Source organism: Sus scrofa, chromosome 14 (genome assembly GCF_054392235.1).
Source record: "Sus scrofa isolate SSC_HxYL_T2T_F1_AM1 chromosome 14, Sscrofa_HxYL_maternal_Yorkshire_Landrace_v2.0, whole genome shotgun sequence".
NCBI lineage: Eukaryota > Metazoa > Chordata > Mammalia > Artiodactyla > Suidae > Sus > Sus scrofa.
This window is the reverse complement of record NC_139396.1, coordinates 93,202,143-93,226,297: the sequence shown is the minus strand read 5'-3', so window position 1 is coordinate 93,226,297 and position 24,155 is coordinate 93,202,143. Positions and strand designations below refer to the sequence as shown.

Genomic DNA, 24,155 nt, shown 5'->3' with positions numbered 1-24,155 from the left:
TACACCACAGCCACAGCAACTGCAGATCCAAGCCATGTCTGTGACCTATAACACAACTCACAGCAACGCTGGGGCCTTAACCCACTGAGCGAGGCCAGGGATGGAAACCGCATCCTCATGGATTCTAGTCAGGTTTGTTAACTACTGAGCCACTTGGGGAACTCCCTTTATTTATTTCGTAACTGGAAATTTGTACCTTTTGATTACATTGATCTAGTTCTCTACCCCAGCACTTCCTCACAATGTGAAATTCTCTCTTTTTTTTTTTGGCCACCTCTGAGACATGTGGAAGTTCCAGGCCAGGGATCAAATTTGTGCCACAGTAGCGACCTGAGCCACAGCAGTGACAATGCCAGATTCTTAACCTGCTGAGCCACAAAGGAAGTCTTATCTGACTTTTTTTTTTTTTTTTTTTTTTTTTTCCTCTTTAGGGACAAACTTGTGGGTACATGGAAATTCCCAGGCAAGGAGTCGAATTGGACCTGCAGCTACCAGCCTACACCACAGTCACAGCAATGCCAGATCTGAGCTGCTTTTTCAACCTACATCACAGCTCAGGGCAATACGGGATACTTAACCCACTGAGCGAGGCCAAGGATCAAACCTGCAACCCCATGGATACTAGTCGAGTTTGTTACTGCTGAGCCACAGTGGGAACACATTATCTGACCATTTTTAACATTTAAATATGCTGGACTCTCAGGTGTCTCCGGCCACCTATGTATGTCTTGCTAAATACAGTAGCAAGTTAGGTTGTCATTTGAGGAGCTTTTATTGAATACTTTCTGAATTTTGTTATTAAGGAAATCATTACTTTAAAAAGTCAAAATACAGATATAGGGATCAATGTAAAAAGTTGGGTGATCAAAGCTGTTTGGGGAAGGATTTTTTCTTTCATGCCCTTCGGGTTGGATTCCTTATTTATTTAAACACTGCTTTTTGTTTTAGGTTGAACAAATCCTGGCAGAATTTAAGGTCAGGGCCCTGGAATGTCACCCTGACAAGCATCCTGAAAACTCCAAAGCTGGTAAGTATTTAATAATAGCTGTTTCTTTCTTTTCTTTCCTTTTTTTTTTTTTTTTTTTTTTTTTTGCCTTTTAGGGCCACACTCTAGGCACATGGAAGTACCCAGGCTAGGGATCAAATCAGAGCTGCAGCTGCCAGCCTACACCACAGCCACAACAACTCAGGATCTGAGCCACGTATGCAATCTACATCACAGCTCACGGCAACGCCGGATCCCTGACCCACTGAGCAAGGCCAGGGATTGAACCCACATCCTCATGGATACTAGTCGAATTCATTTCCACTGCGACATAATGGGAACTTCATTAATAGCTGTTTCAATGAAAATGTATAGCAGATAGATCTAAAAAGCCATTATAGTAACTTCATTTTCTTGTATCTACTTATTTACACTGAAACATACTCTTTCATTCAATGTCAAAGATTGTTTTTGCAGTATTAGATGGTAGGAGAGGAGGGAACTGGGTAGGGTCTTTTCTCTAATAGTATCATTTAACATCCACTGATTTTTTTTTAATAAAATTTTTAAAAAAATTATTATTTCCCCGATACATTTTTTTTCCCTACTGTGCACTCTTGGGCATATATCCGGACAAAACTTTCCTTAAAAAAGACACATGCACCCACATGTTCATTGCAGCTCTATTCACATTAACATCCATTTATCTTTCTGGTATAATATGCTGCTTCATGGCTTAAAATTTGTGCAGTTTCAGCTTTATTTCACCTGTTCTGGAGTTAATATGACTTAAATACGTTTGTAATTGGGTGATTGCTTTGTGGACCCTTGCTGTGTTTTCCTCATTTTGAGGACCAGAATGAGTGCATAACGTATAATAATATATTCATATTTTTGCTTTTTCTTTATCATACATTTAAATTCCATTCTCATAAATTTATACATAAATGCTTTTCTGTATCTCAGCTTGGGGAAAAAAAGCCCCCAAACAAACCAATAATCCTTCCTTAGTCTGTCTGCCTCCTGCTCCTTCCTTATCTTTCTCCTTCTCTTTAAAGTCAAACTTCCTGGGAAAGAAGTCCACAGATGATATCTATACATCCCTTTCACCCAGTTTTTGGTTTATTCCAGTCTGACTTCCTCCTCACCTTTCTAGAAAATGGCTCCTGTCATAGTCACCAAATCCAGTGGTTACCTTTTAGTCTTTATCTTCCCTGAGCTTGCTTCAGAATTTGGCACTGTTGGCCAGGCTCACTCACCTTCTTGTAACACTCCTTTTTCTTGGTTACCAGTATATGTCTTCATGCTTCCCCCCCGCCATTTTTTTTTTTAAAGGGCTGTACCTGTGGCATGTGGAAGTTCCCAGGCTAGCGGCTGAATTGGAGCTGTAGCTGCTGACCTACACCACAGCCACAGCAACACCGGGTCTGAGCTGTATTGCAACCTACACCACAGTTCAGGGCAACACAGGAGCCTTAACCCACTGAGCGAGGCCAGGGATTGAACCTGCATCCTCATGGATACTAGTTGGGTTCCTAACCTGCTGAGCCACAATGGGAACTGCTGGGCTGCTCTTTCTGTCTCTATCATTTCTTCCCTTCTGTGCTAAGGTTCTCTTCTCAACTCCCTTTTGGGCTTACTTCACACTTTCTCTTTGGAGCTTTGTTCAAGTCAGGGACTTCAATCATCAGCTCTTTGTTGATGGCTCCCAAATCTATCCTTTCACTCTGTTCTCCTTTCTCATGTTCAGATTGTAGCTTTGACTGCTTCTTGGAAATCTCCTTTTGGAGATATTTCAAAGTTACTCTGTCAAAAACTGGACACATTATTCCTTCTCCTCCCACCTCTCTAAAATCTTGCTCATTTTTCCATGTTTCTCCAAATCAATATATGGTATCACCATCTAATCAGTGGTTCAGGCAAAAACCTGTCTCCTTCCTCGGCCTCATATCTCTGTCTGGTCCACTACCAAATACTGATTTACCTTCCACATCTCTCTCCTGTAGGTCCTCTTCCCCCCATCCTCACAGCCACTACAGTAAGTAAGCCACTATCACTTCCTGCCTGAATCCCTACAGCACTAATTGATTCACACTGAAGATAGTGGTCTTTCTTTCTAATGACGGAAAAAATAAATGATTTAATATGTACAAAAGGGTATAAAGAATACTATAACAGGAGTTCCCATTGTGACGCAGTGGGTTAAGAATCTGACTGCAGCGGCTCTGGTCTCCGAGGAGGCAAGGGTTTGATCCCTGGCCTGGGAACGTCCATATGTTGTGGGTGTGGTCATTAAAAAAAAAAAAAAGGAATACTATAACCAATGCCCATGTAGGTACCACCCAACTTAAAACTTTATGAATGCATTCGATGTCTCTTGTGTATTTCTATCCTGATTTTTATGCCTCACCCACAGCATATGGAGGTTCCCAGGCTAGGGGTCTGATCGGAGCTGTAGCCACTGGCCTGTGACACAGCTACAGCAGTGCCAGATCCAAGCCATGTCTGCGACCTACACCACAGCTCACGGCAATGACGGATTCTTAACCAACTAAACGAGGCCAGGAATCGAATCTGTGTCCTTATGGTTGCTAGTTGGGTTTGTTAACTGCTGGAGGCCAGCTCCGGCGGCCACGGAGTGTACACTTTCCCGAAGAAGATGGATGGACGTCGGCTTTTGCATTGGAGACAGCCTCTTTGTCCCTTCTTTCAGAGCACTGGACTACTCAAACTTTATTGGCAACAGTGGTTGATTATATAGACAGTTTTTCACTACAGATTACATCCCAGTGTTAAAAGTACATTGGTTAACTATTACATGGTATAGTAGCTATACATCATGTTTTAAGATCTCTATCTTAACTAAGCTTAGTGAGTACTTTGAAGAGGCCATGACACAAGAATTTGGCATTCACAAACCTTGTTTGTAGACAGGTGCTTATCTTCAAAGCATTATGGCAGGGAGATAGTGTAAGTAAATATAAACCAACTTAACTAAACTAGCTATTACTTAAAAGCTTTTAAAATCAAGGACAGGAGTTCCCGTCGTGGCGCAGTGGTTAACAATCCGACTAGGAACCATGAGGTTGCGGGTTCGGTCCCTGCCCTTGCTCAGTGGGTTAACGATCCGGCGTTGCCGTGAGCTGTGGTGTAGGTTGCAGATGCGGCTCGGATCCAGCGTTGCTGTGGCTCTGGCGTAGGCTGGTGGCTGCAGCTCCAATTCGACCCCTTGCCTGGGAACCTCCATATGCTGTGGGAGCGGCCCAAGAAATAGCAAAAAGACCAAAAAAAATAAAAATAAAAAAAATAAAATCAAGGACAAAACTCACAGCTAGGTTTTTTGGATAATATATGTCTAACTTTTATGAACCTCGTTAAGATCCTAACTCTAAAGTTTACTATATAACTAGTTAATAGATAAACACTATGTTTTAACTAAGTTGGATTTAAATAGGGGAAAGTCTTTCAGGATGAAATTCTTATTATCTTATTGTTGTAATTTTGTTAAATCACAAATCACCACAGGAAAATAAGAATGGGAAATAAGAATAATAAGTAAATAACCAGGAAAGACTGAGGAAAACTGCATAACAAATAAAACAACAGGAAAGACTAGGTCACCTGAGAAACAATCCATGTTCTCCAGTGCAAACATGGAAATTGTTTTCCCGGGAAAGCCCCAATTCTTCCCCATCAACATCAAAATGAGAGCTGTGTAACCCGAGGCCTGCCCTTAGCATGCACCGTTCAGGTAGGCTTTTTATCCTGACCAGAAGCCCACCTTCTGCTTGTACCGTTCAGGTGAGCTCCCTTCCTTGGTTAGGAACCTGCCTTCAGGTTTTTTTTTTTTTTTTTTGCCATCAGGCAAGGTCCTTGTTTTGAGTCCTTGCATTTTCTTAGCTCCCCGCAGTTAACCACTGAGCCATGACAGGAACTCCAACAAAGTCATTTTTTGTTAGATCCTGAACTATTACTGTTGCTTATTTGATTTTCCCCCCTTTTATTATAAAGGCATAACTTCATTTTTTTGGCCACGCCCTCAGCATGCAGAAGTTCCTGGGCTAGGAATTGAACCCAAGCAGCCACAGCAGTGACCTGAGCTTTAGCAGTGAGAGTGCCAAGTCCTTAACTGAGGCCACCAGGGAACTCCAAGGCATAATAACTTGTTTAAGGCAATGTGAAAACAATAAAAAGTGTAAACTTGATAACTTTCTGTTTACATATAACCAGTTTAACCATTGCCAAGGTGACAATGTAGAAGAATATCTCTATCACCGGGGAAAAGTCCTTTTTTACATCCTGTTCAATGTCAGTACTCTCTCCCATTTTTGGATCTTTATCATTGATTAGTTTTGCCTAGTTGTGAATTTCATATAAACGGAATCTTTTGCAGTATGTAGTCTTTTTGTGTGGGGCTTCTTTTGCTTTACCTTATGTCGGTGATATTTACCCGTATTGTATGTGTAGCAATACTTCATTCTGTGTCATTGCTGGGCCTTTCATGTTGTGCTCCACCTATTTATCTTCACCCTCGTCTTCTCTCCACCACCATACCTACAACCCCATGTTTCAGCCTCTCACAACTATGTTGGTTCCTTAATGTGCACTGCTTTCTGTTCTCCAGACCTCCATGCCTGTTGCTTCCTCTGCCTGGCACACCCCTGGGGCCTGTACACCTCCCTTCCTTGCTCCTGAGGCTCCTGAGTGAGGCCTCAGCTTAGGCATCAGTTCCTCCAGGAAGTCATGTGTTCTTCAGCTACCTAGAGTACCCTACATATGCATCAGGCATCCAACTGTGTATCATATTGCCTCCTTGTTGACTTGTTGCTTATTAGTCATACTGGAAGCTCAGTGAGGCTGGCCTCCTACTTATGTTGTTCAAGGTGGTGGTATGCCTTGTACCTAGCATGGCACCTGCCATGGAGGACAGTTACTATGTGCAAATAATTTCTTGAATGAATGAAAGAATGAACTCATGAACATTTCTTTTTTTTTTTTTTTTTTTTTTTTTGTTGTTGTTGTTGTTGCTATTTCTTGGGCCGCTCCTGCGGCATATGGAGGTTCCCAGGCTAGGGGTCGAATCTGAGCTGTAGCCTCCGGCCTACGCCAGAGCCACAGCAACGCTGGATCCGAGCCGCATCTGCAACCTACACCACAGCTCACGCAACGCCGGATCGTTAACCCACTGAGCAAGGGCAGGGACCGAACCCGCAACCTCATGGTTCCTAGTCGGATTCGTTAACCACTGCGCCACGACGGGAACTCCTCATGAACATTTCTGTAGGAGACATATTATTTACCTCTCTAAACTAGAGTTAATATTTTTTTATTTTATGATTTTATTTTTTCTGTTGTTGATTTACAGTGTTCTGTCAATTTCTACTATATAGCAAAGTGACCCAGTCACACACACACACACACATATATATTTTTTCTTTTTCTCACATTATCCTCCATCATGTTCCATCAAAAGTGACTAGATATAGTTCCCTGTGCTATATAGCAGGATCTCATTGCTTATACACTCCAAATGCAATAGTTTGCATCTATTAACCCCAAGCTCCCATTCCATCCCACTCCCTCTCTCTCCCCCTTGGCAACCACAAGCCTGTTCTCCAAGTCCATGAGTTTCTTTTCTGTGGAAAGGTTCATTTGTGCTATGCATTAGGTTCCAGATATAAGTGATATCATAGGGTATTTATTTTTCTCTTTATGATTTACTTCACTCAGTATGAGAGTCTCTAGTTACACCCACGTTGCTGCAAGTGGCATTCTTTTGTTCTTTTTTTATGGCTGGGTAGTATTCTATTGTGTATATATAATCATTCATCTGTCAATGGACAGTTAGGTTGTTTCCATGTCTTGGCTATTGTGAATAGTGCTGCAGTGAACGTGTGGGTGCATGGATCTTTTTCAAGGCAAGTTTTGTCCGGATATACGCCCAAGAGTAGGACTGCTGGGTCATATGGTAGTTTATATTTAGTTTTCGGAGGTACCTCCATACTGTCTTCCATAGTGGTTGCACCTTTATATTCCAACCAACAGTGTAGGAGGGTTTCCTTTTCTCCACACCCTCTCCAGCATTTGCTATTTGTAGACTTGTTAATGATGGCCATTCTGACTGGTGTGAGATGGTACCTCATAGTTGTTTTGATTTGCATTTCTCTAATAATCAGTGATGTTGAGCATTTTTTCATGTGCTTGTTGGCCAGCTGTATCTCTTCTTTGGAGAAATGTCTATTCAGGTCTTTGGGCATTTTTCAATTGGGTTGTTGGTTTTTTTTTTTGCTGTTGGGTTGTATAAGTTGTTTAGAGTTAATATTAAGATGGATGTTGGAGTTCCTTGGTTGTTCAGCAGGTTAAGGATCTGGCATTGTCACTGCTATGGCGCGGGTTCAATCCCTGGCCTGGGGACATTTGCATGTGCAAGCATGGCCAAAAAAAAAAAAAGTAAACCCTTAGAGTTCTCATCACAAGAAAAAAAATTAAAAATAATTAAGATAGATGTCCTAACACAAAAGTATAAAAATTTGATAAACACTTAAGAAAACCACCACCACAGGTTTTTCTTTAACTAGGTTCTTTTCCAGTGAAGCATGGCTTTGAGTTGTTTTTCTGTCCCTGGCAAACAATTTCTGTTCAGAATTCATGATGAATCACTGTGCAATCATTGCCATTCTAGTTGCCATAGTGATGGAAATTTTCATGTGCAGGCTACCTCAAGGCTTCTTGTTCAAATAAACATTGGACTGTGTAAATATTGTTTAAAATGAAAAGGAACGCAGACATCAGTATGTTCCCTTGTCAGGCTTGCGTTATTCAACCTTTGGTACAAATTGTTTTCACATCTTTTTAGGCATCCATGTACTCAATGTGGATTAATAGGACTTTCTGAAAATTTAAGTGGTTCTTTGCCCACTTAAAGTTACTGGTAAAACTATTTTAAAATGTGAAACAGAAATTCACCTTGATGCTGAATTTTGGTTTGACCGAAATTCAGAACATCTTGGACAGATTTGGAAACATATTTCATTAAGGACAAAGGCTAAACTTGAAGAGTAACTGAAGAAATTAAACTTGTGTATATACCTTTTTGGTTTGATGAATGTGGTCCCAACTGTTGCCATTGAAATGACTGATTTTTTTAGTAGGATGGAGTAGTGGATACAAACATAGCCTGGTCTGTCTGGATGCTCCTAGGTCACGCATATGACTGAGCTAATCTAGGCAACCTCTTTGAGCCTCAGCGTTCTCATAGATAAAATGGGTAGATTAATAGTATATTATTACAATTATGTAAGAAAAAATCTAAGCTATAGATGAAAGGCCAGTTAAAAAAAGTGCTACAGGTAGGTATTTAGATGGAAAGGAAATGGTACCCAAGGAAACTCAGATATATAGGAAGAGAAACAGAAATTATAAATATGTGAATAAATATAAAAAAATGTATTTTTATTTTAAAAATTTCTTTTCAAAGCAGATGTTTAAGACATAAATTGTAACACTGCATTTTAGAATTTATAGTAGGACAACCATAGCAAAAAGAATGTCAGATAAGTAAATTTGTATTATTGAGTTCCTGTTGTGGTTTAGTGGTAACGAACCTGACTAGAATCCATGAAGACTCAGGTTCAATCCCTGGCCTCGCTCAGTGGGTTAAGGATCCAGTGTTGCCATGAGCTGTGGTGTATGTTGCAGATGCGGCTTGGAGCCTGCATTGCAATGGCTGTGGTGTAGGCCAGCAGCTACAGCAACGATTCAACACCTAGCCTGGGAACTTCCATATGCTGTGGGTGTGGACCTAGAAAGATGAAAAAGAAAATCTGTATTATTGTAAAGTTGAAAAAATAATATATCATTACTTCATGCATCTGCCATGAGGATTAAATGAGGTCTCTTCTTTTAAAATTTTAATTAAAGCATAGTTGATTTCAGAGTTCCTGTCATGGCTCAGTGGAAACCAATCTGACTAGCAACTATGAGGTTGCAGGTTTGATCCCTGGCCTCGCTCAGTGGGTTAAGGATCTGGCATTGCCAGGAGCTGTGGTGTAGGTCGCAGATGTGGCTTGAATATGGCATTGCTGTGGTTGAGGCATAAACTGGCAGAAACAGCTCCGATTATACCCCTAGCCTGGGAATCTCCATATGCTGTGGGTGTGGCCCTCAAAAGACAAGGGACAAGTATATATATATATAGTTGATTTACAGTGTTCTGTCAGTTTCTGCTGTAAAGCAAAGTGACCCAGCCAAATGTGGCTCATATTATCTTCCATCATGTTCTATTACAAGTGATTGAATATAACTCCCTGTTGCTATACTGCAGGACCTCATTGCTTATCCATTCCAAATGTAATAGTTTGCATCTACTAACTCCAAGCCCCCGGTCGATCCCACTCCCTCCCCATATTTCATGTAGGAAAAACTGAGTGAATGTTGGCAGTTATGATTCAGTGGGTTTTCTTTTCTTGTTTGTATGAAGCATTACAAGATAAAAACTTAACAAAATGGCATAGTTTTCTTTTTGGTAAGTAAACATTAGATCTTTCTCACTCTCATTTAAACTCTCAATCTAAGTCTTTGGAAAGCCTTCCTCTGCAGTTGTGGAAGAAATTGTGAATGGACTACATTTAAAATGCAGCTATAATAATAATATAAATTATATTGTGAAATATGAATTTAAAAGAACCTCTGTATTTTCTTTTTTTGTAATGATTTTATTTTTTCCATTATAGGTGATTTACAGTCCTCCGTATTAAATTTTTTTTTCGTTAAAGTATAGTCGATTCACAATGTTTTGTCAATTTCTGCTGTACAGCAAAGTGACCAGTCATACAGATATACATCCTTTTGCTCATATTATCTTCTATCACGTTCTATCACAAGTGATGGATATAGTTACTTGTGCTATACAGCAGGAGAACCTCTGTATTTTCAAAGTAGACCTAGGAGTTAAACACAATGTCTCTTAAAGGTTCTACTATCATTTGCTTGTAGAAGCTTACAAAATGAAATCTCTCTTCCCAGAACTGGTAAATGTTTATCTTGTATGATTCATTTGATTAGCTGATATATTAAAGGACAAATATAAGTCCAAACTCATTTTTGTGAAGTATGGTGAAAGGTATGGAACAAGGAAAAGACCACTTACCAGGAAAGGTAAGGTCTTTTGCTTTCTGCTTATCAACTGCTATTGAGGGATTGACAGTAGAAGAATTCTTTCTTCCCAGAAACTCTGGCAATAGTAATGTGTAAAGAGGCCAACAGTAATGAGAAGGTGACTCATAGATAAAGACGTAAATCCTTACAACCACTGCTTGAGCAGTAACTGGCATGTGCATCCGTGGGGATGATTTAATGAACTTTTTATTCCTGTTGGAAAAAGTGACATCCCATTTATACCGAGGGACATTTACATTGTCGTCAGCAACAGCAAGGATTGCTCGCTGGAGCTAGCAAGAGGGTTTTTTATGAGTTTGTCTTCCTGTAGCTTTCAATAGCCCCATCTTTACAGTCTTCCCTTTAATCCATTAATTGCTTCTGCATCCAGCAGTGATATTAAATATTTAATGGCCTGTTAGGTACTTGTGCTGCCCAGCTTTGGACAGGGCCCTGGAAGTGCCCTGCTGTGGCAGGCAGTATTTCTGGTTGCTGGAGGACCACCTGAAGTGGTGGTGTTTGGAGGATGAGTGCTCAGGAACAGCAGCTCTTTATCAGCTGGAATACAGAGGATTTTATTAGTTTCACAGCTGGTATGGAGGTTCCATCAGTGTTGACTATACATTTGCCCTAACATCTTCTGTTTCAGAGGATATTGACTGCTTACATGAGGTATTTTTTAGCATTATCAGGATAATTTAATTTTTTTTCCCAGTAATACTATTAAGGGATACCTAATTCGTGAAATGTTTTAAGGGTATGTGTCATTTCATTGGTGCTTGGAGCTCGGGGAATAGCATTATATGACTATCTTTGTATTCATGCTCTAATTTTTTTGTTTTTTGTTTTTTTTTTTTTTTTGGCCTTGCCCACAGCATGTGGAGGTTCCTAGGCCAGGGACTGAACCCACACCACAGCAGTGACCCAAGAGAATGCCTCACCCTCAAAACTGGGAGCATTCACTCATTCATTCATTGCACAAATAGTTTTTGTGTGTGTGTGTGTGTGTGTTTTTGCCTTTTCTAGGGCCACACCCATGTCACATGGAGGTTCCCAGGCTAGGGGTCTAATCCAAGCTGTAGCTGCCAGCCTACACCACAGCCACAGCAACGTGGGATCTGAGCCACGTCTGTGACCCACACCACATCTCACGGCCACGCCATATCCTTAACCCACTGAGCAAGGCCAGGGATCGAATCCGCAACCTCGTGTTTCCTAGTCGGATTTGTTAACCACTGCGCCACGACGGGAACTCCATGCACAAATAGTTTTTGAACATATTCTACACTGCTCCAGTGTAGGATGCAGCAGAGAACAAAGCAGACAAAGTCTCTGCCCTTATGGAATTTGTATTCTCATAGAGGAGATAGACCACAAACAAATAACTATATACAATGCCAGTGGGGAGGTACTATGATGAAAAACAAAGGAATGGGGCAGAGGGGATGGGCAGCTATTTTCTGTAGCACGATGAGAGAAAACTCCAAAGATGACATCTGAAGGAAGTAAGCCAGGTGAGTGGTTGGGGTTGAGGTGTTCTTGGTAGAGAAGAGAGCACGTGCCAAGTCCTGGGGCTGGAGTGTGCTTGGTGTACTCAAAGGACATCAGGGAAGCTACTATGACTGTAACAAGGGAGGTGGGAAAAGTAGAAGGAAATGAGGTTAGAGAAGGAAGAAAGGGATAGAGGGCAGGCAGAGCATGTTAGGCCTGGTAGCCATGGTAAGAAGTTTCCATTTTATTCTAAGAGAAATGAAAAGTCATTGGAAGTCATTTTAAGCAGAGGAGTAATATTATGTGACTTAAATTTTTTTTTTTTTTTTGTCTTTTTAGGGCCACATCCGAGGCATATGGAAGTTCCAGGCTAGGGGTCGAATTGGAGCTGTAGCTGCAGGCCTATGCCACAGCCATAGCAATGTGGGATCCTAGCCACATCTGCGACCTACACCACAGCTCACAGCAACACTGGATCCTTAACCTCCTGAGCAACACCAGGGATCGAACCTGCGTCCTCATGTCTGCTAGTCAGACTTGTTTCCACTGAGCCACAACAGGAACTCCACGTGACTTATTTTTTTTAAAAGATCACTCTGGTCGCTGTGTGGAAAACAGACTGAAGCAAAGGCAGGGAGATCAGTTGAGAAGCTAGTATAATAATCCAGCCAAGAGAGGAGGGTGGCTTAGACCAGAGTGATGGCAGTTGGCATGGGACAGGAGATCAGATCTTAGGTATATTTTAAAGATGGAGCCAACAGGATTTGCTGATGAATTAGAGTGAAGTGTGAGAGAAAGAGAAGAGTCAAGGATGACTTTAAATATATTGAAAACTAATGATTTCCTGCTGTGGCTCAGGGGAACCTGACTGCTGCTGCTCAGGTTGCTGCAGAGATGTGGGTTTGGTCCCTGGCCTGGCGCAGTGGGTTAGATCAGGTGTTGTTGCATAGGTTGCAGCTGTGGTTCAGATTCAGTCCTTGGCCAGGGAACATCCATGTAATGCTAGTGAGGCCATAAAAAAAAAAAAAAAAAGAAAAAAAAAAGAAAAGAAAACTAATGAAGTATTTTCTGACTCCCCATGCAGAATCAGTCTTGCCTCTGTGTTTTGTTTTGTTTTGTTTTCTTCCATTTTTCTTTTTGGCCTGGCTGTGGTATGTGGAATTTCCTGGGCCAGGCATCGACCCTGTGTCATAGCAGCCACTCAGGCCACTGCAGTGACAGTGCTGGATACTTAACCTGTTTTGTCACAAGAGAACTCCTCTCAGTATTTCTCTTCATCACAGTGTATTGAAATGATTTGTTTATATGTCTGTGTCCTTACTAGACTCTGAGCTTCTCAAGGGCAGAGCCTTGGATCTTAGTGGTGGATGATGAAATTTTTATTATCCCTGGAGATGAAGGAGAAAGGGGACCTAAGGGTAACATGCACTGTCAGAAAATGGAAGGGGCAGGAAGACAGTCAAGTGTACCCTGGAAAGCTCCAGCTGGGGAGCCTGAGAGGCTTGGATTTGAATGTGTTTCTGTCACTTTCAGCTTAGAGGTTTTGGGCAAGTTACATTAATCTCATTCAGCCTTTGATTATGTAAAACAGGAAAAATACTAATAATATTCACCTCATAAGGTTGTTGTGAAAAAGAAATTCTATACTCATTAGCAATCATTTCCCATTTTCCCCTCCCACCCCCTGGCAATTGGGAATCTAATTACTGTACAGATTTGTCTACTCCGAATATTTCACATAAATGGAATCACATAGTATGTGGCCTTTAGAGACTATCTTTTTTCATTTATTATAATATTTTCAAGGCTCATCCATGTTGTAACATGTTTATAGCATATATCACATTTTGTTTATCCTCTTATTAGTTGATGAATATTTGAATTATTTCCATTTTTTGGCTAGTGTGAATAATGCGGGTATGGACATTCATATGCCCGTTTTTATATGTGTGGACCGATGTTTTCAGTTCTCTCAGATATATACCTAGGGTTTAAATTTTTGCTTCGTATGGTAATTCTGTGGTTAACGTTTTGAGGAACTACCAAACTGTATTTCATTTCTTTCTATTCTTTTGGGCCGTGACAGGGGCATGTGGAAGTTCCTGAGCCAGAGACTGAGTCTGTGCCACAGCAGTGACCCAGCAGTGACAATACTAGATCCTTAGCCCCTGACCACCAGGGAACTCCCTTCCCTCCCTTTACTGTTATTTTTCAAGATTGTTTTGACTATTCTGGGTTCTTTGCATTTGCATATGTATTGCTAATTTCTGCAAAAAAGAGGCAGCTGGGATTTTGATAGAAACGGTGTTGTAGCTGTAGATCAGTTTGAGAAGTATTATGATTTTAGCAATATTATGTCTTCTGATCTATGAACATGGATGTCTTTCCATTTATTTAAATATTTAATTTCTTTCAACAATGTTTTACAGTTTTTGCTGTATAGTCTTGCACTTCTTTCACTAACCTTTCTTAAGCACTTTATTTTTTTGATGCTATTGTAAATGGAATATTTTCTTAATTTCATTTTAAGATTGTTCATTGCTAATATATAGAAACATAGTTGATTTGTGTATATTGGCTTTTATCCTGCTTAGTTTTAACCTCATGAAGGAGCAGAAATATTGGAAGTGTTTCCAACAGTCCTTGAAAGCTTTTTATTGTATGCCATCTTGTCAAATAGATCAGTGACAAAGCTACCATTTCTCAACCATCTACTATGTTTTTCCTTGTGTTTTAAACCTCCCAATAGCTTCCTATTGCTCTTACAACAAAAAATCAGACCAGAACCCTTGGCATAACCTCTAAGGTCCTGGGTTACCAGGCCGTTGTCTACTCTACAGCCCCAACTCTCATTTTTCTTCTGGCCCTGTGTCTTCCTGCCACATTGGCATTTTTTTTTTTTTTTTTTTTGCCTTTTCTAGGGCCGCTCCCACGGCATATGGAGGTTCCGAGGCTAGGGGTCTAATTGGAGCTGTAGCCGCCGGCCTATGCCAGAGCCATAGCAACTCCGGATCTAAGCCATGTCTTCAACCTATACCACAGCTCACGGCAACGCTGGATCCTTAACCCACTGAGAAAGGCCAGGGATTGTACCCGCAACCTCATGGTTCCTAGTCAGATTCGTTAACCACTGCGCCACAACGGGAACGCCGGCATTTTTTTTTTTTTTTTTTCTGTTTATAGAGGCACCTGTGGCATATGGAAGTTCCCAGGCCAGGGGTCAAATTGGAGCTGCTGCTGCCAACATATGCCACAGCCCTAGCAATGCCAGATCTGGATCCCAGCTGCATCTGCTGACCCATATTGTAGCTTGAGGCAACACCAGATCCTTAACCCACTGAGTGAGGCCTGGGATTGAACCTGCATACTCACGGACACTATTTTGGGTTCTTAACCCGCTGAGCCACCAGGGGAACACCTGGCATCTTCTACTTCCTCTAAATCACCACGCTTTTCAAAATTTTTATTTTCAGGGCCACTCCTGTGGCATATAGAAGTTCCTAGGTTAGGGGAACCTATGGCACAGCCACAGCAACACCAGATCCAAGCTGTCTGTGACCTGCACTACAGCTCATGGCAATGGTGGATTCTTAACCCACTGATTGGGGCCAGGGATTGAATCCACATCCTTATGGATACTAGTTGGGTTCCTTACCACTGAGCCACAATGGGAACCCCAGTAAATCACTTTTTTCTTTTTCTTTTTTGCCTTAAGTTCTCTATTTACACTCTAGTGTAATGGAGTAGCCTGCTCTCTCTTGTCTGCTCATTATCCTCTCTCACACTACCACTAGAAAAGGTAGTTTTCTTCTTAGTAGACAAAGCTGTATTTTTTCCAATGTTTATAAATGTCTATGCTGTGAAATGGATTATGTCAGTTGTTTACCCCTGTGTCATCAGCACTTGGAATAGCACTTGGCACATCACTGGAGCTTAGTAAAGGGAGTGGATAAACTGTGAGCCAGGTACTTTATGTATATAACCTCACTTGTCCCTAGGATGTGCTTTACAAATAAGGTAACTAAAGCTTGATGAAATGAACTGGCACAAGGCTACTAAGCTGATAAATAGCAGTGACATATTTCAGTGAGATCAATTTGTTTGTAGAGGAGTATAAAATAACTTTTCCAAAAGAGTGTACTCAGGAATTCCCGTCGTGGTGCATCGGAAACGGGTCTGACCATGAGGTTGTGGGTTCCATCCCTGGCCTCAATCAGTGGGTTAAGGAGCCAGCATTTCCGTGAGCTGTGATATAGGTCGCAGACGTGGCGTGGATCTGGTGTTGCTGTGGCTGGCAGCAGCAGCTCTGATTAGACCCCTAGCCTGGGAACCTCCATATGCCGCAGGTGAGGCCCTAAAAAAAAGACAAAAGACCAAAAAAAAAAAAAAAAAAAGACAACCCCCCCAAAAAAACCCACAAAAGAGTGTGCTCACTTTTTGGTTTCTTTTCTAGTGGAGACTTTTCAGAAACTACAGAACGCAAAGGAGATTTTGACTAATGAAGCGAGTCGAGCCCGCTACGACCACTGGCGAAGGAGCCAGATTTCGATGCCGTTTCAGCAGTGGGAAGCTTTGAGTGACTCGGTGAAAACGGTAGGTTCCTTTCTGGGATGAAGTTAATTTATGAAGCTCACGCTGCACATGGATTAGACTCACATAGTTTAAAGAGTCAGTAGACAAGAGAGAGAAGCTCAAGAAGCTGATAGAATCTAAATATAATGCAGTGTCCATAAAATCCTGTGAAGGGAAATAAATTCACTGGATCAGGGGCAGAGGAGCCTCTGACTACATTTGTCAGTCTTTTGGGCTGTTCGATTCAGTGTATAGATATGCTTTCCTTTATCATTTACTGTTTTAGACATTCTGATAACTGTGCTTTTCAAGTTGCTCATATAATATTGCTTAATTTTGAGTCACTGCAAATTCATATTCTCCATCATTTTAGTTCATATGAGCTTGTTCTCCTCTCAAGGTTTATAAACTCAATTAAAAAACAGGGTCTGATTAATCAAAGAAAGCTGTATATTATTTGTAAATCATTCCTGTTAAAAATTCTGGGAGGTTCCTGTGCAGCCGGTTAAGGATCTCGCAGTTGCCACATCTGTGGTGCAGGTTGCAACTGTAGGACAGGTTTGATCCCTGGCCTGGGAACTTCCACATACTGTGGATGTGGCCAAAAAAAAAAAAAAAACAAACCACCCCTCTCACCCAAATTCTGATGATCCCACGTTACTGTGGCTGTGTTGTAGACTGGCAGCTGCAGCTCTGATTCGACCTCCAGTCTGGGAACTTCCGTGTGCCTCAGTGCAGCCCTAAAAAAGAAAATAAACAGATTCTTTCCCCTTCTTCTTTTTACTTGTCTTTTAGGGCTGCATCACTGCATATGGAAGTTCACAGGCTAGGAGTTGAATTGGAGATGCAGCCGCCGGCCTACGCCACAGCCACAGCAATGCCAGATCCAAACTGTGTCTGTGATCTACACCACAGCTCATTGGCAACACTGGATCCTTTAACCCAATGATCGAGGCCAGGGATCAAACCCGAGTCCTCATGGGAACTAGTTGGGTTCGTTACTGCTGAGCCACAACGGGAACTCCCTAGATTCTTTCATAATAGTTTTTATTTTAGGAAGACTTGAGCAAATTGTTTTTTCACTGATAAAAAACCTGTAACAGTGAGGGATGGTCTTTGATGTAATGGGGAAGAACAATGAAAAAACTCTCAGAGTATACAGTTAAAGCCACTCTAGATAACATGTAAACTGTTTTCTTTGTCTCATTTTGGAATGCAGTGTATATTCATATGATTTGTTTAAGGTGGGTTAATATTTATGAAGGACTAGCCATAAATTTGTTGAATATATACACAAAATAAGTAGAGAAGATCTTTAAAAAAATAGTGACTTAGCTTCACATACTCAAAAATAAGATTTTTTGTCTTTTACATTGTGTATATCCAAAATTCCTTGTTAACCCTGACTAAATAAACATTGTTCTGGCACCTCTACATAACCACTTTTCCATACTCTTGAGTGTGACACACTGTAATTGTTACTGAATCAGTGACCCTTGCTATTTTATTTAAAAGATTTCTTTTTTTTGTCTTTTTGCCATTTATTGGACCGCTCTCGCGGCATGTGGAGGTTCCCAGGCTAGGGGTTGAATCGGAGCTGTAGCCACCAGACTATACCAGAGCCACAGCAACGGGGGATCCAAGCCGAATCTGTGACCTATAGCACAGCTCACGGCAACGCTGGATCCTTAACCCACTGAGCAAGGCCAGGGATTAAACCCGAAACCTCATGGTTCCTAGTCGGATTCATTAACCACTGAGCCATGATGGGAACTCTGACTATTTTTTAATAGTTCATTTTTTTTTTTGATTTTTGTCTTTTTAGGGCTGCACCTGTGGCATATGGAGGTTCCCAGGCTAGGGGTCTAATCGGAGCTGTTGCCGCCAGCCTACACTAGAGCCACAGATCCAATGCCAGATCCGAGTCGTGTCTGCAGCCTACACCACAGCAACGCTGGATCCTTAACCCACTGAGCAAGGCCAGGGATCAAACCCGCAACCTCATGGTTCCTAGTCAGATTTGTTTCCACTGCGCCACCATGGGAACTCCAAAATAAAGCATATAATTTAATGTTAACTAATTTTTTTTTTGGTTTTTTTTAGGGCCATACCTGTGGCATATGGAGGTTCCCAGGCTAGGGGTCTAATCGGAGCTGTTGCTGCCAGCCACAGCCACAGCCACAGCAACGCCTGATCTGAGCCGAATCTTCGGCCGAAGCTCATGGCAACGCTGGATCCCCAACCCACTGAGCAAGGCCAGGGATGGAACCTACAATCTCATGGTTCCTAGTTGGATTCGTTTCCACTGCACCATGACGGGAACTCCAATAGTTCATTTTTCTTACTGATCCATTGAACTCTGTTACTTAATTTTAACTGCTAATATCAAGTCAGCTGTGGATTTTTCAAAAATTCTCCAAATCCCTGGTCTAATTTATACTGCCAAAATCTTTCTATTAAATACTAATTTCCTGTCTCCAAACATATTACTTCTTCTTAGAATTTAGCTTAACTATGAGTTGGGTGAGGTCTTATAATAATTACATTTTAGATCTTACAGGCTGCATCATTTGTCTTGTAAGCAACATTGAAATATTGTGCTGGGCTAGCATTTGGTTCTGATTTATTTTTAATAGTGGTACAAAAATGTTGAGATGCATATCTTCCCACTTTAAATGAGCAGTAATATTTTTCCTCTCACATTTTGTTTCTCTTCCTCAGTGAACTCTGAAACCCCTGTACCAAGTTTATATGTTTTGTACCTCATTTGATAGACTTTCTGTAATTTTCCTTTCTTTCCTTTCTGCTCTAATCCTCACAGTGACTTCTTCATGTGAACACCTCCCCTTCCTCTATAACATTTTAGTTGTTGTTTTCTGTGTGTATGCATTTCATTTTTTCATCCTTTCACACTCACTACTCTAGAGAAATTAATAACAATTATCATACCTAGTATCATCCGTCACCTATTAGATCACTATCCTTCTGGAGATAAACATTACCATTGGGGTTTTTAGGTAGGGTATATTCATATACCATTTTGACAATAAAATGGTTATAATTTAGGATTTCTTTTCACCCCCTATGCACCGTCAGAAGCCAGAGCTGGAATTCCCATTGTGGCTCAGCAGTAGCAAACCTGACTAGTAACCATGAGGATGTGGGTTCGATCCCTGGCCTTGCTTGTGGGTTAAGGATCTGGTATTACCGTGAGCTGTGATGTAGGTCACAGACATGGCTCGAATCTGGTGGGGTTAAGGATCTGGTATTACTGTGGCTGTGGGGTAGGCCAGCGGCTGCAGTTCCGATTCGACCCGTAGCCTGGTAACTTTCATATGCCCTAAAAAGACAAAATACATAAATAAATAAACTATGTCAGAATACTGGGGTTGCCAACTTCTGCCCAGGGCACCCTATGCCATAGGTGTGGCCCTAAAAACAAAAAACAAAACAAACAAAAGAAGTCAGAGGTATTCTGAAAAAATTATAGTTAAATCACTTGGCAAAGGACCACAGTCCACCAGCAATACTGGACACAATTCTAGGGTATCAGGTTTCTGGGGAGGGTTTTCAAGGGTTTTGGATCTCGTGTTTGTCTAAAAATACGAAAGTTAAAAAAACAACAACAAAAAAACACCACCGAGGAGTTCCCGTCGTGGCTCAGTGGTTAACGAATCTGACTAGGAACCATGAGGTTGCAGGTTCGATCGATCCCTGGCCTTGCTCAGTGGGTTAAGGATACAGCGTTGCCGTAAGCCATGGTATAGGTCGAAGTTGCAGCTTGGATTCCGAGTTGCTGTGGCTCTGGTGTAGGCTGGCGGCTATGGCTCTGATTAGACCCCTAGCCTGGGAACCTCCATATGCCGCAGGAGCAGCCCTAGAAGAGGCAAAAAGACAAAAAACAAACAAACAAAAAACCCCAAAACAAACAAACAAAAAAACCCACAAAAGTTATACCATAAATCCATGGGCAATGCCCAACACTTCATTTACGGTTCCCGGTTTTTAAAAATTATAAATGATAACTATAATAAAATGACACTTTTGTTTAAAAAAGTCAAAATAGTACAATAAGATAAGTAATAAAAAGTACGTCCATTCTTATTCCAGACCCCAGTTCTGCTCTACTCTCCTGGAAAGTCCCTACTGCAGTTTTTGTGTTTCCTTCCAGAAACCTTCCATACAGAGGATACACACACATTGACATTATCATTAAAAAAAAAAAAAAAAAAATGGAAGGATATTTAGAAAGTTCTCATTATTTGATGGCAAATAGACTTTAAGAAAATCTGCTTAAAGTTAGGACAAACGTTTCACAGGAAATATTGATTGACTTCCTGCTTTGTGCCATGATTTTTCTTAAAGAGAAGATCTATAATCCAGAATTCTAATATTTACTGAGTCTGCATGGATCCTGGCTGGATGGAAGGTCACAACAGCAGTGTGGAAATAGTTAAAATAGTTAACTATAATAGTAGGTTTAATCTCTGGCACGGCTCAAGGTACACAGCCTTTTTGTTTGTTTGTTAGTAAAATACACATAACACAAAACTCACCATTTTAACCTTTTTTTTTCAGGGCGGGTGGTGCCTCAGCATGTGGAAGTTCCTGGGCCAGGGACTGAACCCACACAGCAATGACCCAAGCTGCTGTAGTAACAACACTGGATCCTTAACCCTCTGTGCTACAAGAGAACTTGGATTTTAACCATTTTAAAGTGAATGATTCAGTGGCATTAAATACATTCACCATGTTGTTTGTGTATCATCACTACCTAGTTTCAGAACTTTTTCATATCCTCAAAAGGAAGCCTCTTAGCAATCGTGCCCTGTTCCCTTCTCCCCCAGCTCCTGGTAACCACTAATCTGCTTTATATCTTTATGGATTTGTATAGTCTGGAATCATACAATATGTGGCTTTTTTTTTGGCTGCGCCTGCAGCATGTGGAATTTCCCAGGCTAGGGATTGAACCTGTGCCATAGCAATAACCAGAGTTATAGCAGTCACAGTGCCAGATCCTTAACCCACTTAGCCACCAGGGAATTCCAATGTATGGCTTTTTATATCTAACTTCTTTTACTTAGCATAATGTTTTCAAGGTTTATCCATGTTTGCAGTACTTCATTCCTATTTTATGGCAGAATAATATTTCATGGTATGGCTCTACCACATTTTTGCTTATCCATTTGTGAGCTGACGGCCATTTGGGTTATTCCCACCTTTGACTCCTGTGACTGGTGCTGCTATGAACATTTGTCAAGTTTTTCTTTGGAATATCTGCTTTCAGTTCTTTTGGGTATGTGCCTAGGAATTGAATTGCTGGGCCATACGGTAATTTTATGTTTAACTTTCTGAAGAAATGTCTCATTCATTGAATCTCTCTGATGTTGGTCCCTTGGCTCTCTATGAGGCTGTGGATTTCTTCTTATATTCTTAGTCTTCCAAATCAGTGAGGATTAATTGATTAATATCTGAATTAATTGTTTAATATCTGGCAGATAGTTAAGTTTAACATTTTGTTCATCAGCACTGTAATAGTAGGTCTGGTGTTATCCCATATTGAACTTTAAATATAGAAACTATGTAATATCAATTTTATATGTCTGCTTTTATTTAATGTAGTCAATGCACTGGGCTGTCAGAGGTAAAAAAGATCTGATGCTGGAAGAATCTGACCAGACTCATACCAACAAAATGGAAAATCAGGAATGGAATGAGCAAAAAGAAATAAAGAAAGAGGAGCTGGATTCAACCACAGAGAAAATGGAGCAAAAAGAATCAAATTCCCTGGAGAAGTCATTCTCCCCACAAAATTCAGATTCTCCAAGTAAGTCATGTCACGGGGTAGCTTTGAAGAACAGAGAAGGTCTGAAATTAAGTCTTGGTTTATATGGTGTTTATTCCCAACTTTTCCACTTGCACAATAGTGACAAATAAAGGCTTGGTTAAGCACCTTAAACTAAGAGTGACGCAGAACTAGAAGACATATTCTTTAATACATTCCTTGCAACAGAAAATTTTAGACATTTCTGGGATCATCTTCTTTTTTGGGGTGGGGGATCATCTGCTTTACCGAAATAACACTGGCTAACATGTTGGGTGTTTACTACGTAAAGAAATGCTCTTTACATATATTACTTGGTATTTATTATGTCATTTACTATTAATTATATATATATTAATTTAGTTAATTCTCACTCCAATTTTGTGAGGTTGGTATCAATATTATTCTCACTTTACAAATGAAAACTGAAGCCTAGAGAGGTTGAATAATTTTCTCAAGGTTATCCAGCTTGTATGTGGCAGGAAAGGGGTCTGAACTGAGGGAGTCTGGCTGCTTAATCTGTGTTCTAAGGTGTTGCACTATCCTGAGAAGATGCCTCATCTGTAAGTAGCTCTGTAGATAGCTGATTCAGGTATAGATCCACTGAAGAAGGTATTACAGAGCTTAAATTCGGCTCCCAAGCTACACTACCTGGCTCACATCCTAGATCTACCATTTATTATCTGTATTACTCAGTAAAAGTTGAACTTCTCTACTCTTCAGTTGCCTCATCTACAAAATAGAGGACAGAGTGGAATCTTCTCATAGCTTTACCATGAGGATTAAATGAGGCGATCCATGCTGAATGCTCAGCACAGTGATTTGACTATTGCAGGCCCTGGGTAATTGTTAGCTACTGTTATCATTTCTTTGTCTATCTGGCTATCCCACTGTGTTTATTTTGTAGAGGTGTGTTATGTATATACACTGTAACTCTCCTCTAGATTCTTTTTTTTTTTTTGTCTTTTTGCTATTTCTTGGGCCGCTCCCGCGGCATATGGAGATTCCCAGGCTAGGGGTCGAATCTGAGCTGTAGCCGCCGGCCTATGCCAGAGCCACAGCAACTCGGGACCGAGCCGCGTCTGCAGCCTACACCACAGCTCACGGCAAAGCCGGATCGTCAACCCACTGAGCAAGGGCAGGGACTGAACCCGCAACCTCATGGTTCCTAGTCGGATTCGTTAACCACTGCGCCACGACAGGAACTCCTCCTCTAGATTCTTGATTCTCAGTTATTCTAACATCTGGTTAGAATTTAGCCTTTAAGCAGAAGGTTCCTGAATGTCCTTGAACACTTACTATAAAAAAAAGATGATAGTTTTTGGTGAACGGGAGTCTTTCTAGAAATAGTCACTTCAAAACTCTCTTTGGGGAGAACTTTCACATGCTCACTACTTGTTGGGAATAAAGATCCTTAGAGCTTCATTCAGGCACCCTACTGCAATGAGGTTACCCAAGAGATCCTTTTGTAGGTCTCCATTGATTGCATCATCCTCATAACTGGAAGTAGTTACAGTATAACAAACTGATCAAAGTAGAAGACCAAATGCCAGAAAAACAGTGTTTTAGGCAAACATACACCTACAAACACCCACTCACAGGCACACCCAGGCAGACAGGTAAATATTTCTCCATTTAGCATCAGAATGTTTAGATCTGTGCTTCTTGAACCCCTATGGCCTTCCTGTGACCTTCTATTTCAGAGTCAGACCTAGTCTGAGTTCAACAGAATTAAGGGGATCAATCATGCCAGAAAATCACACTGAAGCTCCACTTAAATCCGTCTCAAGAGATTCTATAAAATTTTCTTGGGAAAAAATTATGGCTCAGCAGATTAAGAACCTGACATAGTGGAATTCCTGTTGTGGCGCAGTGGTTAACGAATCCGACTAGGAACCATGAGGTTGCAGGTTCGATCCCTGGCCTTGTTCAGTGGGTTAAGGATCCTGCATTGCTGTGGCTGTGGCGTAGGCCGGCGGCTATAGCTCCATATGCCGCGGGAAGTGGCCCTAGAAAAGGCAAAAAGACAAAAAAAAAAAAAAAAAAGAAAAAGAAAAAGAAAAAAGAACCTGACATAGTTTCCATGAAGACGTGGGTTTGATCTCTGGCCTTGCACTCAGGGGGTTA

The 24,155-nt window shown here is 41.1% G+C and overlaps 1 protein-coding gene across 2 annotated transcripts in view; it reads left to right on the top strand.

Moving 5' to 3' along the window:
* DNAJC12 (DnaJ heat shock protein family (Hsp40) member C12) overlaps positions 1 to 24,155 on the top strand; it is a 35,802-nt gene that overhangs the window by 6,409 nt on the left and 5,238 nt on the right. The window contains exons 2-4 of one of the 2 annotated variants that reach the window (XM_001925242.6): positions 949 to 1,027; positions 16,086 to 16,225; positions 21,827 to 22,031. In XM_001925242.6, coding sequence (XP_001925277.2) covers positions 949 to 1,027; positions 16,086 to 16,225; positions 21,827 to 22,031 — 424 coding nt within the window. Of the gene's footprint in view, positions 1 to 948; positions 1,028 to 15,640; positions 15,979 to 16,085; positions 16,226 to 21,826; positions 22,032 to 24,155 lie in introns of those variants that run through there. The other variant, XM_084997064.1, reaches the window with a different exon arrangement.